At 48.8% G+C, this 21,760-nt stretch overlaps 1 protein-coding gene across 1 annotated transcript; it reads right to left on the bottom strand.

Annotated features, from left to right (window-relative positions):
• Positions 1 to 7,752: 7,752 nt before the first annotated feature.
• Positions 7,753 to 13,527, bottom strand: LOC310675613 (uncharacterized protein). The gene is made up of 5 exons (XM_083436548.1): positions 13,509 to 13,527; positions 13,231 to 13,312; positions 12,864 to 12,946; positions 12,000 to 12,126; positions 7,753 to 9,343 (listed from the first exon to the last, which is right to left on the bottom strand). Exons 2-5 carry the CDS (start codon positions 13,289 to 13,291, stop codon positions 7,998 to 8,000), a joined length of 1,617 nt encoding a protein of 538 aa, XP_083292674.1. The 5' UTR covers positions 13,292 to 13,312; positions 13,509 to 13,527; the 3' UTR covers positions 7,753 to 7,997.
• Between the last annotated feature and the right edge of the window lie 8,233 nt (positions 13,528 to 21,760).

The following is a 21,760-nucleotide window of genomic DNA, read 5'->3' as shown; positions in this document are numbered from 1 at the left end:
CCCTGTACGATGCCAAATTCTGGCACCACCTCCCCCTTGCCCCCTTGCTTTCCTCCCCCCCCCCCCCAGCTTTATTAATATCCTTACAATACAATATGTGATATATTACATCTTGTAAAATAGATTAAAGTTTCAATCACATATATACAGACACACAAAAAGGAACATATACCTGTCTTTTCTTACATATTTATGAACCTTACACTTCAACTGTATTATTTTTTTATGTGATATCCTATGTCCAGCTATGTGCACTGCTACACTTGCAAATAGCCTTAAGAGGAGGAGGAGGAGGAGGAGGAGGAGGAGGAAGAGGAGAAGAAGAAGAAGAAGAAGAAGAAGAAGAGGAGGAGGAGGAGGAGGAGGAGGAGGAGGAGGAGTTTGGATTTGATAGGAGTCTCAAAGCGGCTAACATTCTCCTTTCCCTTCCTCCCCCACAACAAACACTCTATGAGGTGAGTGGGGCTGAGAGACTTTAGAGAAGTGTGACTGGCCCAAGGTCACCCAGCAGCTGCATGTGGCGGAGCGGGGAAGCGAACCTGGTTCACCAGATTACGAGTCCACCACTCTTAACCACCACACCACACTGGCTCTCAAGAGGCCTGACATGCAAGTCTCTTAAGATTTACACGAAGGCATCCATTTACAACAAACCAGGTTATTATTTGTGGGGCAACAATTTTTTAGAAAAAATTATAGCCCTAAAGGGGGAAATGGTTAAAATATTTTTTTAGGATATATTATATAAATGTTCCTCAATGTACCAAGCAAATACATATATAAATATATAAACCACATGTCCAAAACCCACAGGAAAAGCCCTAAAGCCATTTTGACTCTTTCACTCACCTCATATATTTTTCTACAAGGTCGAAGGAAATGCAGAAACCTCCCCGTTGTCTCTGTCCTCACAAATCCTGCCTTAAGGGCACATTTAAGGTGTGAATAGAGTGGGCCTGTGACCTGGCTCAGGAATGAAGTATTATCATTACAAAAGAATGGCCAGGCTCCCCAGGTAATCCAGTCAAGTGACCATTTACAGGTAACCTGGCAGACAAGGTAAAAACAACGCACTCAGATTTCTGTTGTAGACCGCTTTTTCTGTGACGTAGGTATAATGCATCTGGGGGGTAGTCTTGGGCTACACCCCTTCTGTGGTGTATGTATGATGTATCTGGGGGTGGTCTTGGACTCCAGGGTGGGCAATTAAAAATGTCTATATAAGGGCTTTCATGCATGGCTCGGGGTACTCCTCCTCTCTCCTGCGTGTTGGGGAGAACCCTGTTGCAACAGTTAATAAAGAACAGGCTTACTAGCTGCTTTGCTTCTCAATATTCTCTGGTTGGTCTCTGTTATTTTCTCCTACCAATAGAGAACCTACAAAAAGACTCTATATGGGCCCTTGGGTACCCCAGAAGGAAAAAGGAGAAGGTTTTTTTTTCCTTATATCACCTGCAATCATGTGTGGTGTGTTAGCAATTCACTCCTCCCGTTGCTGGATATGTGGCTGGTATGTCACATGCCCCTGTTTACTTTCCTACGCCTGGAAAGTGTAAGAACGGAAGTCAGTCTTATCTCTTCCGCTCTGCTGTGCTTTTGCACAGTTCTTTGTCTCCCTGTCTGCTGCTGAAGAAGAGAGAAGACGCCATTATGATCCGTTTGGTGTCGTCTGCAGATGTGATGAGCATCCCCTCATTTCCTTCATCCATGTCATTTATCAAGACCCTGCAGCACCCCTCTTGTCACTTTTCCCCAGGATGAGGAGGAACCATGAAGGAGTCCTCTTTGGGTTCGGTCAGTCAAATCCACCTAACAGTTACCTTGTTCAGCCTCATTTTACCAGCTTCCTCACATAAATCTCACAGAGGACTCTGTCAAAAGCCTTACTGAAATCGAGATGCACTACTTCCAAAGCGGTTCCCTTATCAACAAAGTTTGTAACTCCATCCAAAAAAAGAAAAGAATAAAAATTGAGAGATTTCTCTGGCTTGGCTTGTTTTTGAGAAAGCCATGCTTTCATCCTGTATGTTTATATTGTAAAATTTTCAGATGAAGGGCAAATAATTTTTAAAAATAATAAATGAGGATATTGACAAGCTGGAACATGTGCAAAGGAAGGAGATTTATGTATTTTTTTTAATTGGGAAACCACTCGACCCAGTGCTGCCGACTTGAATTAAATATTGGTGGGGGGCCAGGTAAGGCCCGCCTTGCACAATCAATCACATGATGCATGCACACCATTTGAATGGCAATGCCTATAATGGCAGGAACTTTTTAAAAAAGTAATACTTTGAGCCCGTACTTCAATTTCCCAGCAGCTCCCCTTGCCCCAGAGACACATCTAGCATTCCATCTCCTCTACCTGTGGCATTGTTCAGCAGTGGGGAAAGTGACCTCTTCACACCGGATGTCCATTTGGTATGGCCCTTTCCAGGTTTTTTCCTGCCCCTTGTGTTTGTCTTTCATTTGTTCTCCTATGTGTGTTGCCAGTAAAGCCACAATTCTGTGGGTACTCTAGGTGGCGCAGAAAGCACCTAGAAGCTCCCTAGAGGTTGAAGTGCAGATCAAACTTCAATTTTGCGATCTATAAATTCCAATTAGCCAACTGAGGGTGTCACAGGGCCAGCCTACTTTCCCTTTAAAGCAAACTTGGGTCTCTAGCTGTTTTTGGAATACAACTCCCATCATCCCTAGCTAGCAGGACCAATGGGGAGGGATGATGGGAACTGTAGTCCGGGAGCTGTTGGGGACCCAAGTTTGGGAAATAATTTAAAACAACTTTTGCATTTGGCCCGCAAAGATGGGACCTGTCCACGTTTGTATTTTCTTGTATTTTGTTTTTCTAATGACCTTTCTGCATTTATTTTTTAATTTTTTAAGAGGGCAAATTGAAAGAGAAATTGTATGGCAAGTTGTGGAAGAATAAAAGGTTGCATTTTTTAAAAAAACAAAACCTGGGGGGTGGCCTCCTCAATTTTTTTTTTCAAATTTCTTTTATTGCTTTTCCAAATTTCTAAGAAGAAATGACATTACACAACACAACACACAACACAAGTGAACACATTAGAATACAAAAGAAAAACATAGAAACAATTATTACTTTCAAAACCCAATTTACCTTACATTGTTAACTGACTTCATCCAGTCCCCCCCAACTGAATTTCATTGTATCTCCTTTTAACAGTTCTCCAAAATCATATTTCTAATAAAATTATCTCCTATTTACTACCCTCGTCTCTTTTATTAGTATTCTAATCCTTCATATTTCACAACACGTTCATATTTTAGTCCTAAGTCTATTTGTTACTTCCAAGTGACTTCTCATTATCATATATAACAATATTTAGCTAAATATTCTTTAAATTTCTTCCAACCTTCTTGTGTCTCCTCCTCTTCCAGATTCTTCCAGGCAAAAAAGCAATTGTCTTAAGCGCTTCCTGTTGGGTCTTCTCCACATCAGGGACTCTCAGGGACTTTCCAATTCCGACAATCTTGTCTTGTGACCTGTAACTTCTGTCTCGACTTCTTGAATTTCTTTTTTCAAATCTACAAATTCTTGTTTAAGCTCCTGTAGGCTCTGCTGGGTTCCTCTTACATCTGTTTTTATTTCAGTCAACATTTGCATCACCGACTCTTCAAAAGTTAGTGCTTTAGAGCCTCTTCTATCTTTAGGCTTGCTTTTCTCAGCTTTACCTAGACCATTAGCCATAACTATTCCACAGTTTCAAGGTCCGCTCACCCAGACTCAGTCCACAGGTTTTTAGTACACAGACGGCAACAGGCAGCTCAGCAGCTCCCCGCTTTCAAAGTCTTATTCTTTTTAATAATAATAATAATAATAATTTTTATTTATATCCCGCCCTCCCCAGCCGAAGCCGGGCTCAGGGTGGCTAACAACAATCAAATAATCAAACAATCAAATAAAAACATTTCATTATAAAAATTAATTAAAATCAAATTAATGGCAACCGTTAAGCAAAATTCTGTGCAGGTTGCCAGAGGAGGGGGTCAGGCTGTGCCCTGACCAAAGGCCTGGTGGAACAGCTCTGTCTTACAGGCCCTGCGGAAAGATGTCAGGTCCCGCAGGGCCCTAGTCTCTTGTGACAGAGCGTTCCACCAGATTGGAGCCACAGCCGAGAAAGTCCTGGCTCTAGTTGAGGCCAGCCTAACCTCTCTGAGGCCTGGAACCTTCAGGATGTTTTTATTTGCAGACCGTAGGTTCCTCTGTGGGGCATACCAGGAGAGGCGGTCCCGTAGGTACAAGGGTCCTAGGCCGTATAGGGCTTTAAAGGTTAAAACCAGCACCTTAAACCTGATCCTGTACTCCACCGGGAGCCAGTGCAGCTAGTATAGCACCGGGTGAATGTGATCTCACAGCGAGGACCCCGTAAGGAGTCTCGCTGCAGCATTCTGCACCCGCTGGAGTTTCTGGGTCAGTCTCAAGGGCAGCCCCACGTAGAGCGAGTTACAATAATCCAGTCTGGAGGTGACCGTCGTGTGGATCACAGTGGCTAGGTCAGGGCGAGAGAGATAAGGGGCCAACTGCTTAGCTTGGCGGAAATGAAAAAATGCCACCTTTGTTATAGCTGTAATCTGCGCCTCCATAGAGAGGGAGGTATTGAAGATTACACCCAAACTCTTAACGGATGGTGCTGGCACTAATTGCACCCCCGCAAGAGATGGGAGTTGCCCCCTCAATCCCATATCGTCCCGTCCCAGCCAGAGGACCTCTGTCTTTGAAGGATTTAACTTCAACCGGCTCCCACGTAACCATCCAGCCACAGCTTCCAAACATCTGGTCAGTGTGTCTGGGGCCGAGTCAGGATGGCCATCCATCAACAGATAGAGTTGGGTGTCATCGGCATACTGATGGCAACCCAGCCCAAAACTCCGGACAAGCTGGGCGAGGGGGCACATAAAGATGTTAAAAAGCATCAGGGAGAGTATCACCTTACCCTGAGGCACTCCACACACCAAGCAGTGGCGTGATGACAATTCCCCCCCAAGCGCCACCCTCTGTTCCCGACCAGAGAGAAACGAGCGCAGCCATTGAAGGACTGTGCCCTAAATCCCCACGTCGGCAAGGCGGTGGTCCAGGAGTTCGTGATTGACCATGTCGAAGGCTGCTGACAGGTCTAGAAGAATCAGCAGCCCGACCCGCCTCGATCCAGCTGCCTGCGGAGATCATCTGGTAGGGTGACCAGAGCCGTCTCGGTCCCATGATCAGCGCGGAAGCTGGACTGGAATGGATCCAGAGCCGATGTTTCATCCAGAAACCTACCAAGCTGTTCAGCAACCACTCTCTCAATCACCTTACCCAGGAATGGAAGATTTGAAACCGGGCGGTAATTGGATAGATCTAAGGGATCTAATGATGTTTTCTTTAAGAGCGGGCGCACCACTGCCTCCTTCAGTTCCCCTGGGAATGTCCCGGTGCCAAGGGACAAATTTATGATATCCCCCAGGGGGGGCCTGCACCTCGTCTGGACACGCTCTAATCAGCCAAGAGGGGCACGGGTCGAGAGGACAAGTCGTGGGCTTTCCAGCTCGGAAGAGTCTGTCCACATCGGCTGGGGATATCCGGTTGAAGTGGTCCAATACTGGACCCGAGGACAGTCGAGGGGCCTCCAGTTCCCTTATTGTGTCCAAATTGGCAGGGAGGTCATGGCGGAGCAACAGGACCTTCTCCGCAAAAAAGCTCGCAAATGCCTCACAGCTGTGTGTCAGATTGTTATTTAAATTTGGCTGTCCTTCAAGGGACATTAAAGACCTAATTATACTAAATAATTGCGCAGGGCGAGAGCTAGCAGATGCAATGGAGGCTGAGAAGTAAGACTTCTTAGCGGCCTTCACTGCCATCTCATAGGTTTTCATAAAAACCCTATAAGATGTTCTTGAGGCTCCGTCATGGGCACCCCGCTATACTCGCTCTAGCCGTCTGAGGTCCCGCTTCATTTTCCCGAGCTCCTCGGTAAACCAGGGAGCCCGGTTTCTGCGGGGTCGCAGAGGGCACTTAGGTGCGATCTCATTGATGGCTGCCAGGAGCTGGATATTCCAGCCCTCAACAAGCTCAGTCAATGAGTTGCCAGGGGGAGCAAGGTCCCACAAGGCTTGACGGAAACTATCAGGGTCCATCAGCCTCTGCGGGCAAGCCCAAATCGATTCACCACCTAAGCAGGGTGGGGGTGGAAAGTCAATCCTGGCTTTCAGAGCGTGGTGATCAGACCATGGCACCTTCATCGAAGGAGACATGATCACATCTATACCGGCGCCAAAGATCAAATCCAGCGTGTGGCCTGCTTAATGTGTGGGGCCCGAAAGAAACTGGGAGAGCCCTAGTGTCGCCATGGAAGACGCCAGGTCCAGAGCCTGTGAGGAGGGAGTGGCATCAGCATGGATGTTGAAGTCCCCCAATACCAATAGGTTAGGGAACTCCAAGGCCCAGCCGGCCATCACCTCCAGCAGGCCTGACAGGGTGGCTGCTGGTGCGCTAGGTGGCCGGTACACCAGCCAGACAGCCAAGCTCACCTCGGAGCCCCACACTAGGCCAACACATTCAATGCCAGGGATCGATGGTGATGGCAGAGCCCTGTAAGAACAATCTTCCTGGATTAATAATGCCACCCCTCCCCCCCGGTCCACAGTCCGTGACTGGTGGAGGACAGAGAAACCCGGGGGCGCCATCTCTCGTAAGGCAACAGTTTCCCCTTCGCGCACCCAGGTCTCCGTCACACAAGCCAGGACGATCCCCTGCGAGGTAAAGAAATCTCGCAGAGTGGCCGGTTTGTTGCCTATAGACCTGGCATTGCACAACACCAGTGGCGGAGGTGAGTAATCCTTGCTCACCCTACCCTCGTCCCTCGGGATGGGGCGCAGATTGGAAGGGGTACGAGCATATCTGTATCTCGATCCCCTTCGCCTATCGCCAATTTTCTACTCTTCTTATTCCTATTGAAAAGCATCCAAAATTGATTTGAACTATTGTAAACAATTCCAGGAGGGTAGAAGATACACTGTACAATGTTTCAGCGAGTTCAAACAGCTGCGGTTACTTTGTAATCCCCAAAGAGGAAAACAAAAGTTGAAAGTATCCTCTCCCTTTGTGACGTAATAATGGAGTCTAGCCTTTCCTCACTGGGAGGTTCGCTTCCAGAAAGCAAGAGTCTATTCTCTGTCAAATCTATCTCATTCAGGGTCCCAATTCAGTCAAATTCTCCCCCCTTCCCCCTGCAGAAAGAGGGGCTTGGAATATTTCCTTGAAAGTTTTTAGCACGTCTTTTAAAGTTACGGCTCCGGTCAGCAGTAACTGCTTTCACTTTCTCTTCAGCGGAAAGGGATCGACCTCTGTGTTTAAATCCCTTCCAGTCCAATTTAATGTCCAAATGCAAACCCTTTTTACTCACAGTTTTCCAATTTTAATTTAGTCCGAGAAATTGGTCGCTCACGATCACCGGGCTTTGGAGCTTTGCGCAACGAAGGAAGCGAGTCGATTCCACAGTACTGTCTCCAGTCCCGCTCGCTCTCCCACAGAGCTCTTACTAGCGCTTACTGGGGAGCAGGGGAGTTGCTAAGGGTACCTGCCGGAGCACCAGGTTCTCAGAATGCTCAATCTGAGGTATTTTTCGGGGTTCCGCAACGCTCTCAGGGTCACCCCAATCTTGAAAGTGCCGGGGCTCTTTCAGCCGAAAGAGCTTCCGTCCGCCATAAATCGGGCGGCCAACTGGAAGTTCTCCTCAAATATCTTATTGGGGGGGGGGGAGACCCCCAGACCTTTAATAGTTGGCACCTATTCCCTACACCCACAGGTCTGAGGAATGTTACAACATAAAAACACAAAAAACCCACATGTTAAAACGGCAGTAGATGTCAATCAGCTAAAGGCCTGGATATAAAGATGTGGATTTGCCAGGCTCCAAAAGCTGTATAATGTTTTTTCCGACCTTTGTATGCATTATTTTATGGGAAGTGAGACTGCATTTCTGATTGAAGTTTTTTCAACATTCCACACACTGATAGGGTTTCTCCCCTGTATGAATTGCGTGATGGGAAGTGAGAGAGGAGCTTTTCCTGAAGCTCTTACCACATTCCACACACTGATAGGGTTTCTCCCCTGTATGAATTCTTTGGTGGTAAGTGACAGAGGAGCTACATGTGAAGCTCTTTCCACATTCCATGCACTGATAGGGTTTCTCCCCTGTATGAATTCTTTCATGGTAAGTGAGATGGGAGCTCTGACTGAAGCTCTTTCCACATTCCACACACTGATAGGGTTTCTCCCCTGTATGAATTCTTTGATGGTAAGTGAGATAGGACCTCTTACTGAAGTTCTTTCCACATTCCACACATTGATAGGGTTTCTCCCCTGTATGAATTCTTTGATGGGAGGTGAGAGAGGAGCTATGTGTGAAGCTCTTTCCACATTCCACACACTGATAGGGTTTCTCCCCTGTATGAATTCTTTGATGGGAAATGAGATGGGAGCTATCAGTGAAGCTCTTTCCACATTCCACACACTGATATGGTTTCTCCCCTTTATGAATTCTTTTATGGGAAGTGAGAGAGGAGCTATCAGTGAAGCTTTTTCCACATTCCACACACTGATAGGGTTTCTCCCCTGTATGAATTCTTCGATGGGAAGTGAGAGAGGAGCTATCAGTGAAGCTCTTTCCACATTCCACACACTGATATGGTTTCTCCCCTGTATGAATTCTTTGATGGGAGGTGAGAGAGGAGTTCTGCGTGAAGCTTTTTCCACATTCCACACACTGATAGGGTTTCTCCCCTGTATGAATTCTGTGATGGGAAGTGAGAGAGGAGCTATCAGTGAAGCTCTTTCCACATTCCACACAATGATATGGTTTCTCCCCTTTATGTATTCTTTGATGGTAAGTGAGAGAGGAGCTCTGGCTGAATCTCTTTCCACATTCCACACACTGATAGGGTTTTTCCCCTGTATGAATTCTTTGATGGGAAGTGAGACTGTGGCTGTGAATGAAGCTCTTTCCACATTCCACACACTGATAGGGTTTCTCCCCTTTATGAATTCTTTGATGGTAAGTGACAGAGGAGCTACATGTGAAGCTCTTTCCACATTCCACACACTGATATGGTTTCTCCCCTGTATGAATTCTTTGATGGGAGGTGAGATGGGAGGTCTGACGGAAGCTCTTTCCACATTCCATGCACTGATAGAGTTTCTTTCCGATGACATTTTGTTGATGGGAAGTGGAATGGGAGCTCTGACTGCAGCTTTCTCCACACTCCAAATTTTTGTGTGGCTTCTCCTCTCTGGGGATTTTTTCGTTGTCACCTTGGCTCTCAATTTCCAATTCATCACAATCTGCAATGGAGACAAAAAGGGATTAGAGCCTCAGGAACAAATGGAGAAGAACTGAAGGGAGTTGGGTGTGTGTTCATTACCTGTATTTTTTGTCATTAACCAACATATTTATTATGAGATTCTGATGTGTCGTTGAATGTTGCTTTGTTTGATATACAGTAGTGGTCAAAATTGCAGAAGCCTTTTGGAAAAAAGTGTATTTCAGAGGTTTGATGGCTCAAAACACCGCTCCTTTTGGAGTAATAATATAAAATTAAATATCAATGGAAAGATAATTTTATCAAGAATGCAATTCAACAAAGTTTGTTTAATTATACCGTATTCTATCAAACATTATAGCCAAATAACCAGAAAAATGAAGCACAATTTGCTTACGTTGTAAAACATAATAAAATTATAGAAATAGCACAAAACGTTGACTGGTCACCCAGAAAGCGATGTAAGATTGTACTATTAAGTGAACAAGGCCACACTTATGAAGAAATTAGAAGAGAGATTTGGGGGCGGGGAGTGTATTTCAAAGGTTTGATGGCTTATAACACCACTTCATTTGGAGTAATGTCATAAAATTATATATCAATGGAAATATAATTCGATCAAGAATGCAATCAAGATTGCAATCCAACAAAGTTTGTTCAATTACCTGTATTTTATCAAATGTTATGGCCAAATAACCAGAAAAAGGAAGCACAACTTGCTTAGGTTGACTTTTGTCAGTGTGTTATGTGATTGCTATCAAGTAGGTTGGTTTTTTGTGTTCTTTCATTTAGTGAGGGTGTAAAACATAATAAAATTATAGAAATGGCACAAAGAGTTGAGTGGTCCCCAGAAAGTGATGTAAGATTGTACTATTAAGTGAACAAGGCTACAGTTATGAAGAAATTAGTAGAAGAGAGATTGGGGAAAACTTAACCAAAGTTGGCCTTTCTATATTTTGGAAGAGGTATCAGGAGACTCAGTCACTACAAAATCAGACTTGTTAAGGCAGGGAATGTGCACAAAGGCAAGTGACGATGGACTAGTGGAGAGACTGTGCCTACATGACAGAAGAAAATCATCTGGGTGTATACAAGACGATATGGTGCAATGTAATGGGAAGTTGAGTGCAAGGACTGATCTAAATGTTAGAGTTCTAAGGAAAAAGCCATTGTTATCTCTCAAGCAAAGGTTGAAAAGATGAAACCCACGTTAACTGGAAAGTGGAACAATGGGGCGGTGTTATTTGGAACGATGAGACCCAAATCTCCTTGCTTGGTAGTGATGGCATGAAATACCCAAGGAGAAGAATCAGAGAAGATTTACATGCTACTTGCATTACACCGACCGTGAAACACCCAGACAGTGTCATGATCTGGGGTTGGATGGCAGCAAAAGGTGTGGGCAGAATTTGCGTCATCAATGGGAATGTAAATGCCCCCAAATACATAAAATGAAATACTTTAGCCCAAACTGAAGTGTTCCGCAGGTGATCTTTTCCCAGATACGGAAGCATTTATATATTTTCACCAGGATTCAGCTCCATGTCGTGTTGCTGCTGTGTGCAAAAGGTGCTTTCAAGATAATGATATTTCACTGCTGGAATGGCCTGGGAATAGCCCACACTTTAACCCAATCAGAAATCTTTGGAGCCGACTAAAGAAACTTGTTAATCAAAGGCAACCCAGCAATAAAGCCCAATTAACAGAAGCAATAATTCAGTCTTGGTTTCACATTATTACAGCTGCAGAACTAAAAACTTCATGGGAAGGCGTTGTAAGGCCGTAATTAAAGCTAAAGGTTACCAATGGTTACCAAAGGTTTCACGTTTTCACTTTACGACTGCTGTTCCAATAAATACTCCTTCATAAAAGTCATTGCATTACTTTCTTCATTAAATTATCTTTCCGTTGCTATATAATTTTATGGCATTACTCCATGCAAAAGTGGTGTTATGAGCCATCAAACCTCAGAAATACACTTTTCACAAAAGGTTTCCAAAATTTTGGCCACTAGTAGAAGATGTTCATTTTAAAGTTAATGTTCTTTTTATATGGAATCAGATTAGTGTTATTTGTGTTTCATGATTATATATGTGTTGGAAGCCACCCAGAGTAGCTGGGGCAGGGTAGAAATAAAAATTATTATTATTACTACAGTGGTACTTTGATTTAAGCACAGCCCTGTTCCGGAAAAGATTTAGTTTGTAAACCGAAGTACCATTGTGTCATCATCATCATCATCATCATCATCATCATCATCACTGCTACTACTACCTTAGATTCCATAAGCCTAGCTCTTCTCTGGGATGGATTTTGTTTGGCCCAGTCATGGCATCCCCTCCATCTCCAATGTCCGTCGTCTCTTTGGTCAACCCAAGACTGACAGGAGCAAAAACAAAAACAGAAAACCTGAAGCTACTTATCTTTCCTAACAATTCTGAAGCTGATATTTAAGATAGCCTGGGCAGCTCAGACCAGCCCAATCGTGGTAGAAAAAGGAATAATTTGAGGAAGATTGTTCAAAGAAAAAACTGTAAGTTACTCTTTATTGTGGGGGTGTTAGGTTCCCAGGTGTTGTAGGGGGCGCTGTTGAGCTCTGTGAAAATACACGAGGTTGGTCACATAGAGGTATTTTTTGAATTTCCAGGCAGATATGATGATCCCACAGGGAGCCTTACCAAGAGAGGCCACGATCCCACGATTCTCCTCCATGATGTCCTTATGCAGAGCTCTCTGGTCAGGATCCAGCAACGCCCACTCCTCGTCCGTGAAACGAACAGCGACATCTTCAAAGCACACTGGACCCTAAAAGAAAAAGGGAAATGTCCTCCTCTGAGACAGCAGAAATATGATCTGCTCCACAATGCTCTGTGGTTTCCTTCCTGTAAATTGCAGTGTTGTTTCAATAGGATTGTTTTGTGCCCATTTTATTTATGCATGCTTATTTTATTCTGCGTTTTAATTATGGGTATTCGTCTTTGTGCAAATAGGTGGTACTCCACCTTGTGTTTTCAGGCCACTATTTGTTCTCATTTGTCCACTGCTTAGAAACCAATTTTTGCATTCAGTTATCAATCTATAAATAAAATAAGCCTCTTTTGGTCTTGGATGATCTAGCAGAGATTCCTGCACTGCAGGGGGTCTCCTGGCTCTGAGAGACAAGCAGGGAGGGTGGCTTCCGGCAAAAGGAGAGGGAGCCACCAGTGGCTCCTCCTTCTCCTGACTCACCTCAGCCTCTCGACCTTCCTCTCCCACTTGCCTCCTTCCTCTTCTGCCTCTGATTCTGCATTGCATTCTGCCACAGTGTCTCCCAGCTCACTAAGCCCTGTTTCCCCTTCAGCTTCTGACACCCCCTCTTCCCAGGCTTCTCCCTCTTCTCCCTCTGACCGCTTATTCTTGTTCCACCTCCACTTCTTGGACTCTGAGCCGTCTTCCCTTCCTGGTTCCCCGGCTGCTTCCTCCCACCATTCCTCTGTGCCCAACCAGTCCATGACATTGCTCCATCCCTCGGCCTCTGTCCCCACAAGGCAGCTTCCCCTGACCTGATCTGGTTCCACAGCAACTGCTTCCCTTCTGCCCCCATGAAAACGTGGATCAGGAGGTCTTCCCGGCATCCTTCTGCCACCTGCAAGAGAAAAAAGGTAAGCAGGACGCCAGGAGTGCCTGCATCTCTCACAGGTGAAACAGGGCATCTCTAACTACAGATGGGCCTTTGAGAAGGACTTACCTACTGAGAGAATTTGGACGTTTGTGCCCATTTCATATGTTAGTTGTGCAGAAATACATCTCCCCTCCTCTGGACCCTTGTTCCCAACTGTCTCCCCCCAAAACAAGATGAAAAGAACCCTCAGATGAGTTGGGAAACCAACAGAATGAAACCAAACAGAGAAAAACCACCTTCCTCCTTACCCAGTGGCCTCTCTCTGGTGTCCAACGGAGGCCTCTCTGCCTCACAGGAATCCAGGTCCATTTCTGCAAAGAGATCCTTTCCCTGAAAAAGAAACAAGGATTCAAAACATAGAATGGGGAGAAATACTAGAAAGAGAATGACAAAGACTTGAAGGGTGCGAGATCTCATTCCATGGATGCCTTCCCAGAAAATGGATGGGTCATCAGCAGACCATTATGGGATGTTCTCTGTCCTGTTTTGAGCCCCTTGGGAGTATCCAGAGGAAAGTCTCTCTCACCTGCTTTCTCTCCTCTGCCTGACTCAGTCGGCTGCAAACCTCTCGGGGTCCTTTGGCCTCCTGGCAGCAGAACTGCCTCAACTGCTGGCTCTGCACCTCTGAGCAGAGGGTGTCCTCCTCACCCAGGATATTCTGCACAGTTTTCCCAGAACCCCCCACTGCTCCCAGTTTGGTTGGCATGGCCTCTTCCTGCTCCAGGGCCAGCTGAGTCTCGCTCATCCATCTGTGCTCTCAGGAAGCCTCTGAGAGATCGGAAGGAACCCTTTGGTCTTCCGCTAAAGGTAAAGGTAAAGGTACCCCTGCCTGTACGGGCCAGTCTTGACAGACTCTAGGGTTGTGCGCCCATCTCACTTAAGAGGCCGGGGGCCAGCGCTGTCCGCAGACACTTCCGGGTCACGTGGCCAGCGTGACATCGCTTCTCTGGCGAGCCAGACCGCACACGGAAACGCCGTTTACCTTCCCGCTAGTAAGCGGTCCCTATTTATCTACTTGCACCCGAGAGTGCTTTCGAACTGCTAGGTTGGCAGACGCTGGGACCAAACAAAGGGAGCGCACCCCACCGCGGGGATTCGAACCGCCGACCTTTCAATCGGCAAGCCCTAGGCGCTGAGGCTTTTACCCACAGCGCCACCCGCGTCCCTAAGTTCTAGCAAATCCTACAAAGCAAATACATCATTCTATTACAGAATTTGTAGGATGGGGGGGGGGGAATGGTTCCCTGAGCAAGCATGGATGAGTCTTGCTGGGAACCAGTGCTGGCCTGCACCGCATCCCAGACCATGAGATATCTTTTTGAAAAGAAAGAGGAGGAAGTGGAGAAGAAATAAGTCTCTAGCCTTCAAGCAATGCAGAATGTGGAGGCAACTGAAGGGATTTCTGTCAGATTAATCAACCTGGTTTCTGCTGCCTTCCAGTCAATGCATGAAGTCAGAACCGAATGACAAGGGAGTCAGTTGTATCTTGTGATAAATGGACGCTTTTCTCTGGTGGGGGTCCTCACCTGGGGGTCCTCAGGAGTTGCTCCCCAGCCCCACCCTCACCCCACCTCCACTCCCTGCTTCTGTCTCCTTTTCTGCAATCTCTGCCGCTGTCCAGACAGATTCGTGGGGTGAGGTCTCTTTTTCCCTCTTCTGAGGGCCAGGAATGTATCTGGCCAACCCCCTGAGGGCCAAGTGGGCGGGGCCAAAGACATCTCCCTTCATTTTTTTATTATTCTATTAGATAGCTTAACACAAACTGGTTTGCAATGCAGCAGCCACACTGTGGGCTGGGATCCCTCTTTTTATTCCTGGCCTCTCTTTCCTACTTTTCCTTCCTTTCTCTCCCACCTTTTTTTTGGGGGGGGGGGCTAGTCCACCTCCTCGTGCAGCTTTGGAAAACCATTTGCACATTTTTCCTCTGTTGTGCAATGAGGCTGAGCGACGTCACACAGAGTTAAAGTCCCAGGGACTCCTTTGTTTGAAGAAGGGAGATTTCGTGGGAGTCAGGGATCCTCTGATCTGCAGGAAGGAGAGCGTGGCAGACCTGGCCCCTCCCTGGCAGGACCCTCTCCTCCCTGACTTGGGGTCCCCCCCCGCAGGAGCAGATCAGGCCCCCCAGGCCTCCTCCCCTGCTGCAGCCCTGGGACCCCCGTCTCCCCACTGCACCCTTGGGGGGCGGGGAGAGAGAGAGGAGACTCACCCATAGCTGGCAATCTTCCCTTTTTTTGCGGGAAATTCCCTTATTGCAGCGCCGTTTCCCGCTGCTTCCTGCTGCTATCCCGGATTGGTAGATATCCCGTAGACTGTCCCCGGGATCAGGCTGCTGATCCCTTATTTTCAAATCTGAAAGTTGACAGCTATGGACTCACCAGATCCCAGGAGGGGGAAGCGATTTGGCCCTTGCAGCAGAGACACCAAAGCAACACCCCCCCCCCTTCCTTGCAGAAAAGGACTGGGGAGGGAGGGGCCTTGGCTCTGGAGGACCTCCCCCCCCCCCCCCCGTGCTTCCTGGCCTCTCTAGGAAGGCAGCTCACTTCCCTTTAACCCTTGCCAAGCCGAGTCCTCCTTCGCTCAACCCTCTCTCAGATTCCTATTATTCCTTATGCATTTAGGGGGGCAGCTGCCCCCCTGGTTACGCCAATGCCCAGATATCCTTTTGGGGGTGAGGCTCTTGGCTGGACTCTGAGCATCTCCCTCCCTTGGCCAGAAACCAGAGGAAGAGCCTGCAGGGAAAAGGGCTTTGCAGGAGGCAAGGAAGCTCCTCCTAGAATTCAGGAGTGGAGAGACAGGAGGGGATCCCAGGGTCATCTAGTCCAACCCAAAGCAAGAGGGGGCCGGGTCTAGTTCCCTAAACAGGCAGCCCTGTTTAGGGAAGCTTTTAATGTTTAATAGGTTATTGTATTTTAGTGTTTTATTGGAAGCCGCCCAGAGTGGCTGGGGAAACCCAGGCATATGAGTGGGGTATCAATAATAAATTATTATTATTGTTGTTGTTGTTGTTGTTATTATTATTATTACTATTATTATTACAACCCCCAGCAATGCAGGAATCTCAGCTAAAGCATCCATGGCAGATGGCCGTCCGATCTCTGTTTAGAAACCTGCAAGGAAGGAGAGTCCACCACCTCCCAAGGGAGACCTTTCCCCTGCCAAACTGCTCTTGGATGTCCCTCAAGGCAGCGGGTCCTGAGTTCTAGCCCTGCTGAAACAACCGCACTGGGTTCCTGAATCGTCCGTGGGCTGGATTGAGAAGCCAATTGGGCCACATCCGGCCCCCAGGCCTTAGCTTGCCTACCCCTGGCCTGGGGAGCCACATTTTGGTTAAAGGAGGCCAGGATTAGCCCCAAGGCCTGGGATGTCCCTCCTCCCCTGCAGTAGGACTTGGAATCCAGGAGAAAAATCTTGGAACAGCCTTTCCAGGTGCTCAGGGACGGACTCACCTGTCCCCACGTCCTTCTCTTTGCAGATGTGCTGCAGTTGCACATCCCTCCCCCAGGGGTGAGTATTGGGGAGAACCAGAGCAGGGACTCAGACCTGCCCTCCTTGCCCCCCACTCTGCCCTCTCCGATGTGGAGAAGCCCTCCCTTCGTGAGGAACTGACAGACTGACTTTTGTCTTTCAGCTGCTGGAGGAAGACCAGCTGTACCTGCCGGAGGTGATTCAGAACTGGCAGACAGCTCAGCTCAGGGGGCTCTGAACCCTGAAGTGCTCCAAGCAGGAGACGGCCAAAGCCATCCTGGTGAGTGATGGGTGGTGTGGGGGACCCCCATGGGGAAGTGGGGGAGGGAGGGGCTTTGGAAAAGGGGTTGTATGTCTGCCGGAGAGGAGGACCCTACTGGCCTAGGTTCACGTATCCTGTTTGAAAGGGGAATCATCTTAGGGACTTCCTGTGAACATCTGGGTCAGGAATGCTGTTCCTGGAATGGACAAACACAAGACGTTCATCCATAAAGACCAAATGTCGGCTAGTTTCTGTTCCACATATGTTCATAAAGTCCAAATTGGGGACTACTACGAGAGTTTGTGGGGAGGGCTCTTCCCCCTGCAAGCCCATTCTCCATCTTGGGCCTGGGGACGGGCCCCATACTCCACCTCAGCATATAAGGCTCCAAGGAGGCCTCGGGACACTGCTGCTGCCACTTCGCCGTGAGTTGTGGGGTGGGCTCTTCCCCCTGCAAGCCCACTTCACCAGGCCAGGGGGCGGGGCCCACACTCACCATCGCCACAACTTCAAGGACACTGGTGCTGCTGCAGCAAATGTTTAAAATATTTTTATATATCTTAAAGTGTTTTAAAAGGGTTTTTACTTTTTACTTTGTTATACCACTATAAACGGTGGTTTTTATCCATGTATTTTGTTTTGTTTTGTTTTGTTTTGTTTTGTTTTGTTTTGTTTTGTATTGGGGTGGGGTGGGGATTGGTTTTGTTTTAGTGTAACTGTTTTGCCTGTTTGCTTGCTTTTATATTTTGTAAATCGAGGAGAGTATGAGGCTTGGGATTGCTACCGTGGTGGGGCGAGGGAGGTATGGCGGTGGGGGCAGATGTTATAGGCGAAGGGGATCGAGATACGGATATGCTTGTACCCCTTCCAATCTGCGCCCCATCCCGAGGGACGAGGGTAGGGTGAACAAGGATTACTCACCTCCGTCACTGGTGTTGTGCAATGCCAGGTCTATAGGCAACAAAACCGCCACCCTGCGAGATTTCTTCATCTCGCAGGGGGTCGACCTGGCTTGTGTGACGGAGACCTGGGTGCGCGAAGGCGATACTGTTACCTTACGACAGATGGCGCCCCCGGGTTTCTCCGTCCTCCACCAGTCGCGGACTGTGGGCCGGGGGGGAGGGGTGGCATTATTAATCCGGGAAGATTGTTCTTTCAGGGCTCTACCATCGCCATCGATCCCCGGCATTGAATGTGTTGGCCTAGTGTTGGGCTCCGAGGTGAGCTTGGCTGTCTGGCTGGTGTACCGGCCACCTAGCGCACCAGCAGCCACCCTGTCAGGCCTGCTGGAGGCTGTGGCCGGCTGGGCCTTGGAGTTCCCTAACCTATTGGTATTGGGGGACTTCAACATCCATGCTGATGCCACTCCCTCCTCACAGGCTCTGGACCTGGTGTCTTCCATGGCGACACTAGGGCTCTCCCAGTTTGTTTCAGGCCCCACACATCAAGCAGGTCACACGCTGGATTTGATCTTTGGCGTCGGTATAGATGTGATCATGTTTCCTTCGATGAAGGTGCCATGGTCTGATCACTACGCTCTGAAAGCCAGGATTGATGTTCCACCCCCACCCTGCTTAGGTGGCGAGCCGATTTGGGCTCGCCCGCAGAGGCTGATGGACCCTGATAGATTCCGCCAAGCCTTGCGGGACCTTGCTCCCCCTGGCGACTCATTGACTGAGCTTGTTGAGGGCTGGAATACCCAGCTCCTGGCAGCCATCGATGAGATCGCACCTAAGCGCCCTCTGCGACCCCGCAGAAACCGGGCTCCCTGGTTTACCGAGGAGCTCCGGAGAATGAAGCGGGACCTCAGATGGCTAGAGCGAGTATGGCGGGGGGCCCGTGACGGAGCTTCAAGAACATCTTATAGGGTTTTTATGAAAACCTACGAGATGGCAGTGAAGGCCGCTAAGAAGTCCTACTTCTCGGCCTCCATTGCATCCGCTAGCTCTCGCCCGGCGCAATTATTTAGTATAATTCGGTCTTTAACGTCCCTTGAAGGACAGCCAAATTTAAATAACAATTTGACACATAGCTGTGAGGCATTTGCAAGCTTTTTTGCGGAGAAGGTCCTGTTGCTCCGCCATGACCTCCCTACCAATTTGGATACAATAAAGGAACTGGAGGCCCCTCGACTGTCCTCGGGTCCAGTATTGGACCACTTTGACTGGATATCCCCAGCCGATGTGGACAGACTCCTCCGAGCTGGGAAGCCCACCACTTGTCCTCTAGACCCGTGCCCGTCCTGGCTGATTAGAGCGTGTCCAGACGAGGTGCGGGCCCCCCTGGGGGATATCATCAATTTGTCCCTTGGCACCGGGACATTCCCAGGGGAACTGAAGGAGGCAGTGGTGCGTCCGCTTTTAAAGAAAACATCATTAGATCCCTTAGATCTATCCAATTACCGCCCGGTTTCAAATCTTCCATTCCTGGGTAAGGTGATTGAGAGAGCGGTTGCTGAACAGCTTGGTAGGTTTCTGGATGAAACATCAGCTCTGGATCCATTCCAGTCCGGCTTCTGCGCTGGTCATGGGACCGAGACGGCTCTGGTCGCCCTAACAGATGATCTCCGCAGGCAGCTGGATCAAGGCGGGTCGGGGCTGCTGATTCTTCTAGACCTGTCAGCAGCCTTCGACATGGTCGATCACGAACTCCTGGACCACCGCCTTGCCGACGTGGGGATTCAGGGCACAGTCCTTCAATGGCTGCTCTCGTTTCTCTCTGGTCGGGAACAGAGGGTGGCGCTTGGGGGGGAATTGTCATCGCGCCACTCCTTGGTGTGTGGAGTGCCCCAGGGTGCGATACTCTCCCCGATGCTTTTTAACATCTTTATGCGCCCCCTCGCCCAGCTTGTCCGGAGTTTTGGGCTGGGCTGCCATCAGTATGCTGATGACACCGAACTCTATCTGCTGATGGATGGCCATCCTGACTTGGCCCCAGACACACTGATCAGATGCTTGGAAGCTGTGGCTGGATGGTTACGTGGGAGCCGGTTGAAGTTAAATCTTTCAAAGACAGAGGTCCTCTGGCTGGGACGGGACGATATGGGATTGAGGGGGCAACTCCCATCTCTAGCGGGGGTGCAATTAGTGCCAGCACCATCCGTTAAGAGTTTGGGTGTAATCTTCGATACCTCCCTCTCCATGGAGGCGCAGATTGCAGCTACAATAAAGGCGGCATTTTTTCATCTCCGCCAAGCTAAGCAGTTGGCTCCTTACCTCTCTCGCCCTGACCTAGCCACTGTGATCCACGCGACGGTCACCTCCAGACTGGATTATTGCAACTCGCTCTACGTGGGGCTGCCCTTGAGACTGACCCAGAAACTCCAGCGGGTGCAGAATGCCGCAGCGAGACCCCTTACGGGGTCTTCGCTGCGAGATCACATTCACCCGGTGCTATACCAGCTGCACTGGCTCCCGGTGGAGTACAGGATCAGGTTTAAGGTGCTGGTTTTAACCTTAAAAGCCCTATACGGCCTAGGACCCTCGTACCTACGGGACCGCCTCTCCTGGTATGCCCCACAGAGGAACTTACAGTCTTCAAATAAAAACATCTTGAAGGTCCCAGGCCTCAGAGAGGTTAGGCTGGCCTCAACTAGAGCCAAGGCTTTTTCAGCTGCGGCTCCAATCTGGTGGAACGCTCTGTCACAAGAGACTAGGGCCCTGCAAGACTTGACATCTTTCCGCAGGGCCTGCAAGACAGAGCTGTTCCACCAGGCCTTTGGGCAGGGTGCACTCCCTCCTTTGGCAATCTTTACAAAACTTTAGTTATTTATGGTTGCCATCAATTTTCAATTTGATCTTAATTAATTTTTTATAATGTTTTATAATGTTGCACTATTTTAGTGTTGTTAGCCGCCCTGAGCCCGGCTTCGGCTGGGGAGGGCGGGATATAAATAAAATTTATTATTATTATTATTATTATTACTACAGTTCCACTATAATGACAAGGTGTGATGGCCTGGGATTCAGACGTGGATGCTGAACCTGAGGGATTCCAGCCTGCACAGGATTCCCCACCACCATAACCAGCTGAGCCAGGGCTGGGGCATGAGCCTGAAGGGCCCTCACCTCTGCTGGATCCACAGGTGTGGGCACCAGCTGAGTCTGCTCTGCCTCCTGAGGTGATGGAGGACCCATTGCCTGCAGGTGCTCCACTCTCAGCCCCGTCAGAGAAAGCTGAGGTTGCCTCTGGGTCCGGTAACCCTCCAGCCACTCCTGAGCTGCAGAGGCTCAGGGTTAGAGAGGCGAGTCACCAGAGGATCGGGGCCGCTCGATGCCTCAGGGGAGATAAAAACCGGCCAGCCCCAGTCCCAAGTTGCGGGAGCAACATTGTTGGTTGCTAGTTCCTGCCTGAGCTCCTGACCCGTCCTGGCTCCCTACTTGCAAGCCTGTTCCCGACTTCACCCAACTCCCTCCCCTGCACCCAGCTCCAGCTACTACGGACGGCCTCCACGTTGCACATTTGACCACGGACCGGACTTGGATCTAGCCTCTCGGGTAACCCACGGGACCAGCACAGTTTGCTCCTGCCACAACCACATCCCCCCTTCGTTGGGGTGCGTTCGGGAGGAACCAGAAGCCATGGCTGACCAGGCGGCTGCGTTGGTGGCATTGGCTCAGGAAAACCAGGTCATGACCCACACCGTTCAGCAGCTAAGCAATGCAGCTACAGCGCTTCAGCAGTGTTTGGACGCCTTACCAGCTTCTGGTGCCGACACCCCAGCTTCTGACAAGTACCCAGTAGTCCTACCAGAGAATTTCAATGGGTCCCCGGCCAGCTTTCCCATGTTTCCTGCCCAGGCCAAGCTGTATATTCAGGGGTGAGCCCGGAATTTCCCCGATGACTGCAGTAAGGTGCACTTCCTGAACAGCTTGCTGAAGGACCGGGCGGCCAAGTGGGCATTGCCGCTGCTCCAGCAAGACTCTCCCTTGCTGACAGACTATACAACATTTTGCAACCATCTGAAAACCGCATTCTGCAACCCTCAGAAGGGGAGTCAAGCCAATCGGGCGATTCGGCAAGTCCATAGTGGCTGCCTACGCCACAGAATT

This window comes from Podarcis tiliguerta (assembly GCF_965153285.1).
Source record: "Podarcis tiliguerta genome assembly, chromosome: 4".
NCBI lineage: Eukaryota > Metazoa > Chordata > Lepidosauria > Squamata > Lacertidae > Podarcis > Podarcis tiliguerta.
The sequence above is the reverse complement of the archived record's forward strand: the minus strand, read 5'-3'. Positions and strand labels throughout refer to the sequence as shown.